We start from the raw sequence: 6,340 nt of genomic DNA, 5'->3' as shown, positions 1-6,340 counted from the left end.
TATATATTTTTGCATTTCTTTGTGTCTGACGGTGTTGACAAAAACCTTGCACTTCTCCAGGAAAAACACAAATTATTAAAAAATGTTACACCTGGGAGATTGTACCAAAACATGGTGAGACAGCCAAAACTTTGTGTAACAATTATATGTAAATATGTTTTTGAAAAATCCAAAAATATATTTTAGAAAATTAAAACCTGTTTTGTCCCTAATCTCAGGAATCACTGATCTGTAAACTGAAACTTTGGCCCAAGAACAAGGTATTGAACTCAACTATAGATTTGAAGAATTGTTACACTCAGTAACAATTCTTCAAAAAGCCCTGCTGTTCAAGCAGGGCTTTTTGGTAAATGCCACCTACATGCTAAAATACCTGCAGCGGTATCCTGGACATGTATTCAAATTAATTAAAATGATAAAAATTGTAACCTGATGATTTACAAAAAAGCAATGGCACCACTCAGTATTTATTTATTTATTTATTACTTCTTTCAATAATTGTCAAGACCCTTCCTGTCTAATAACATAAAGCATTAAACTTTAGGTTTACGACAAATTAAACCATCGCCATATTGTTATGAACATGTACATGTAGAATATCTTAAATGGCATCGTAAAAATAGCATTTTTCTGTTCTTACCTACTGGCTGGTAGCCCTGCCTCATAGGACCTCCAAATGGGTTACGACTGCCAAAGGAGCCGCTGTCAATGGAACCATATGACATCCTGCCTGATGGTTGCTGAAGTGTCAGCTGCACGCAACTGGGGAGGAAACAATAACCTGAATCAAACAAAAGAACGTAATTTATTTCCACTTTGGTCTTCTTCTAGTGTAAAATGAAATGCACTCCGAGAACTGACAGTAGGTGACAAAGTACACATGGTTTGTATGATGTATTTGTAGATGTAAACCATGTACAGATGGAATCATAAGAGAAAAATTCCTACTAGAGTTATTTTCTGATCTCTGTCGAGAACCAGCGATGTGACTGTTGCTGAATATGGGATAGTTCTTACTATAAAGAATGCAAAAAAACATAAGGGCACATACAACATACTTACAGCATCCGCAGTTAGCAGTAGCATCCATAATTGTACAATACCAATGTAGTCGATGGATTAAAAATAAGGTTTTGCGTGTCAAAGTAATGCTCATATCTATCCCAGTATGAAAACATTCTACAACTGATTGAAATTTGAAGAAACAACAGCTTAGTATATCCAACGTGCCTATGTCTGTGTTGTAGAGATAGCTGAAGTAGGGCTGCTTAAACTGTTACCAGCGAAACTCTCATAGAATAGTACTTTGCGACTCAAGGCAGGTCTAGACTGCACTGATTCAAGCAACAGAACTGCAAGGAAAGACTCCTGCTTATGTTAAAGGTAGAAATTTATAGTGAGTACAACTGTAAATAGAGCAATGACTCACTTTCTGTAAAGAAACCATTTGAAGGCAAAGAAAACACAAGAACACAAGGACTTTATTTATTCAGGTCAAATGGAAATCACATCACCAAATGATAGTATCTTAACATTGCTTCATGTTATTCATGTTCCTAATTAATATTTAGTCTTTAACATGAATTTTGGGTAACTATAGCATGTCAGGACGTTGTATCACATTGCTACTTCATGTTTGCTTATTCCACAGTTGTGGCCCCCTCTCCCTTCCATATGGCTCGCAGCAATTTGGAGTGGCTAACTCTAGACCTTTAGTGGAAATGTCTTTCTCATTGCCTGTGTACAACTCAACTCTGTGATGTTATAGACTTATACACTTCATCCATTGCTTAGATTCCTATAAAATGCTCTATTCTGCCGTATATCTGCCTTTACATTGTTCCTACAGCTTGAAATAAGGTCATAAGATGGCAAGCCTATCAATCTTTACAGCAGAGACATGGCAACATGCTCCATTGATGTACAGAGTTTTTTTTAATAGCCAATGTGGATTGATTTATAATAGCAAAAAATCATTGGATGATGTATTTGAGCCGTTTATAAAATTGTGTACCTGCTACCAGTGGCTTTATACTCAAATGTGTGTGTTGCCACTGGAATGAACATTTTATTTCATGAATTGTCTTGTTTCATACTATGGCAGAAATGCTGGACTCTTGTAGTGACAATTACAGCTAATTTGTGAATATGATCTTTCTTACCTTATCATCAAATTCCTTTACTTGAAAGAGCACTGTTGGTTATATGTAGGTAGTACATTTTAAAGGAACTGGAGCAGCTTAATCCTTCTAACATGCAAGGACTAAAAACATAAGTATTTCAGTGTCGTTAGGATGTTAACCCATAGCCCACTTAGAAAAGTAAAAGAGTAGTGGGCAGAGAATACTTCTCTGAATGCTACAGAAAAGGTCAAAGAATCATGCGAACATGTGTTTCACCAGCGGCCAGAGTCACACAGATGACGCTGAAATCAACAAATCTCTCTGACTGCTTCAGCATGCCTACCAAAGGTCAGAATGTGATACTGGTCAAAGGGCCAAAACTCCTTCTCTGACCGTGAAAGACAAGCATTCAGACAAGCAGGAGAATATGATTACACACTGGAGTCACTGAGCTGCCCATTGTTGTGATGAAGCCAGTGAATCGGACCTATAGGACTGGCATAATGAGAGCAAAGTGAGACAGATACAGATTCACTGGGCCACGAGAAGGTTTAATCCGATTAATTTTCATTGAGAAGGGAGATTAATTACTTTTGGCAGTCCATAAACAATCTTCACTCTGCTTGATTTCAAGCCCAGTGACTGTGACACACATCCCTTATGAAGTGTGGACATGCACCATTTCTGTCTGCATGTAATGTGGATGGATGCACATTCGCATTCACACAAATCTGAATAAACCTCACCCTTCCACCAATGAGTGGAAATATAAATCCCCCACTTGGTTCAGTTGGCTTCTCAGACAAGTAGAAATTGAGGTCAGAGTGGTGGTGAAACTTAAAAATCATTGCTGTGCTATTACTCATGCACATGATGGCATCATCCCTGGTGATGTCACCAGAGCCTGCCCTGTCCTCAGAATCCCAGCAGTCTGTCACATCATCATCACTGTGGTTAAAAGTGAGGCCAAGAGCTGCTTCTGTTCTCTTATTGATAAATAATCATTTATACAGACACATTTGCACAAGGAATGAAGTTGTCATAAAGCCAGACTGAGACAGTGCAAATATCATTTTGCCTCTTTGACAAGCCTGTGTATAAACGGCTTTAACATTGTGGTTCAACCATTGTTAAACTATTGTTAAGTTAAACATACAGTATGAAACCACTGAGTTTAGATAAGGTGCTAAACACTCCTTTACCCTCTAGCAGGTTTTTGCCTTTAAGTTTCTTGTTTTGTTGTTTAGCTGAAACTATGTGCACAGAGCTGCAATTAAGTCTACATCAGTCTGTCAAGATAGGAGAGAATGTACTGACAGCTGCTGATTCTCAGCACAGACTGGATGGACATGATGCCGCATTAACAGCATGCTGAGCGAAACACCTCAGGAATTGGTGATTTATTTTTTTTTAGCATGTGGCAATCTTCGGGAGCAAAAGCTTTTTAATAAATTTGTCGGATAGTGTAAAATCACAACAGCAGTTGCTTTCAGGTGATTTATCCTGTAAAGTAAAGACCCTATAGCAGGGGTATCAAACTCATTTTACATCGCGGGCTGCATACAGCCCACTTTGACATAAGTGGGCCGAACCAGTGAAACTCCCCTTTCTGTCAGTGTAAAGAAGTTACATATTTAACTGTTTTTCTACATGATAAAGAAAAAGCTGTGACAAAGAAAGAAATCTGTCAGCAAATTGTAAGAAAGAAAACTGTAAACTTACAGAAAAAAAGTTTAAGTAGCTCATTGCTTAGACTGACCATATTTTTTGTTAACTAAATGTGGAAGAGCAGCGGCTCTACTCTGAGCCCCTCCCATATGGCTGAACTTCTCACCCTATCTCTAAGGGAGAGGCCAGCCACCCTTAGGAGGAAGCTCATTTCGGCTGCTTGTATCCGCGATCTCGTTCTTTCGGTCACTACCCACAGCTCGTGGCCATAGGTGAGGGTAGGGACGTAGATCGACCGGTAAATTGAGAGTTTCACTTTTACACTCAGCTCTCTCTTCACCACGACGGACTGGTGCAGCGTCTGCATCACTGCGGCACACTCAGCTGCGAACCGTTCCAGTGCAAACTGGAGGCCCTCACCCGATGAAGCCAACAGAACCACATCATCCGTGAAAAGCAGAGACAAGATTCTGAGGCCACCAAAGTGAAAGCCCTCCGCCACTTGGCTGCGCCTAGAAATCCTGTCCATAAAAATTATGAACAGAATCGGTGACAAAGGGCAGCCCTGGCGGAGCCCATCACCCACCAGGAACGAGTCCGACTTATTGCCGGCAATGCGAACCAAGCTCTTGCAACAGTTGTATAGGGATCGAATGGCCCGTAGCAATTGGCCAGACACCCCATACTCCCGCAGCACCTCCCACAGGACACCCCGATTGACACGGTCGAATGCCTTCTCCAAGTCCACAAAACACATGTAGACTGGTTGGGCAAACTCCCATGCACCCTCAAGTATCCTCGAGAGGATAAAGAGCTGGTCCAGTGTTCCGCGACCAGGACGGGGCGGACCTCATCCACACCAGGGGGCTCTGCCACCAAGGAGCTGTTTAACTGCCTCAGTGACCTCGCCCCCGGAAATTGGTGGGTCATCCCCCTCATCCCCACACTCTGCTTCCTCCTCGGAAGACGTGTCAGTGGGAATAAGGAGGTCCTCAAAGTATTCCTTCCACCGCCCAACAATTTTCTCAGTCGAAGTCAGCAGCGCTGGGCCAGCACTATACACAGTGCAGGTACAGCACCGCTTTCCCCTCCTGAGACGCCTGACGGTTGGCCTCTCCGAACTCCTCCCACACCCGAGTTTTTGCTTCAGCCACTGGCCGAGCTGCATTCTGTTTAGCCTGTCGGTACCTGTCAGCTGTCTCCGAAGTCCCACAGGCTGACCAAGCCCGATAAGACTCCGGAGGCAGCCTGGTGGCTCCCTTCACCTCTGGTGTTGGAGATTACCACCACGACAGGCACCAACCACCTTGAAGCCGCAGCTAAATGCAGCAGCTTCAGCAATGGAGATGCTGAACATGGTCCATTCGGACTCAATGTCCCCAGTCTCCCTCGGAATGCTTTTGAAGCTCTGCCGGAGGTGTGCGTTAAAGATCTTGCGGACTGGGGCCTCTGCTAGGCGTTCCCAGCACACCCTCACTACGCATTTAGGTGCACCGGGTCTGTCCAGCGTCCTCACCCGCCACCTGATCCAACTCGCCACCAGGTGGTGATCAGTTGACAGCTCAGCCCCTCTCTTTACCCGAGTGTCCAGAAGATATGGTCGCAGGTCTGGTGATACGATTACAAAATCGATCATCGACCTGCAGCCTAGAGCGTCCTGGTGCCACGTGCACTTATGGACACTCTTATGTTCAAGATTCAATCAAATTTAGGTTTTCTTTGCTCAAAATAAATTTCTCCTCAAAATGCAACACTTGCACCACCAATTCTTTTTTACGTGCGCTCAAAATTGTTCTATGTGCGCTCAGAATAGTGGCACAAAAATAACGCCATACTTGTTGACAGTGAAAATCCTGACCTTGAGATGCATTATTACAAGAAACATAAATTATAAAGGCTAATGTAACAAAAATAGCACGTATCATAATCTTTAATTGCAAGAATTTACAATTTCCATCAGTGCTTGGAAAAAAAAAAGATTTTCTTGTAGTAAACATGTGGCTTTGATGCAATTTCACAACACACAAAAATTCCAAAGATTTTTCTAGCACATCAAATGCCTCCTTTGAATGAAGACAGCCTTTCCTTTTAGAGGAAAATAAGCCCTTACACTGGTAAACAGAGTAGATGTGAGGTAGAGTGGTGTGCACCCCTGTGTGACACTGCAGGACACAGAAGGATGGTAAATGCAGGCCTGGCAGGGCAGAATGACTGGATCCGCAGCTACTCGACACCCCCACTGGTTTCATTCAGTTCCCTACTCCTTTCACAGCTGTCATTATCTGCAACACAAGGCTTAGCTTAGCCCGAGCAGGCAACTGAGCAGAAATAAGCCTACGCCCTGGACACAAATGCTACATTTATCACAAACAAGCAAGGGCCAACCTGAGATGGAACTGTGAGTGAGCATGTATAAATATGTGTGTGTGCGTCTGTGTGTATATGAAGGCTGATGTGATCAAATTGTTAAAAAAAAGTGCTGATATTATCAACCATAATAGTTAACTTTTTATACATATAAATACACACATAATCTTATATATATATAT

The 6,340-nt window shown here is 42.3% G+C and overlaps 1 protein-coding gene across 2 annotated transcripts in view; it reads right to left on the bottom strand.

The window, feature by feature from the left end:
* tsnare1 (T-SNARE Domain Containing 1) overlaps positions 1-6,340 on the bottom strand; it is a 278,062-nt gene that overhangs the window by 225,892 nt on the left and 45,830 nt on the right. For both annotated transcript variants that reach the window (XM_005745725.1, XM_005745724.1), the window contains exon 2: positions 641-762. In XM_005745725.1, the coding sequence (XP_005745782.1) occupies positions 641-725 (85 nt within the window). In that variant the 5' untranslated portion in view covers positions 726-762. The remainder of the gene's footprint in view (positions 1-640; positions 763-6,340) is intronic.

Source organism: Pundamilia nyererei, unplaced genomic scaffold, assembly GCF_000239375.1.
Source record: "Pundamilia nyererei isolate P.nyererei 1_Seehausen unplaced genomic scaffold, PunNye1.0 scaffold00164, whole genome shotgun sequence".
In the NCBI taxonomy this organism is placed as follows: domain Eukaryota; kingdom Metazoa; phylum Chordata; class Actinopteri; order Cichliformes; family Cichlidae; genus Pundamilia; species Pundamilia nyererei.
The sequence above is the reverse complement of the archived record's forward strand: the minus strand, read 5'-3'. Positions and strand labels throughout refer to the sequence as shown.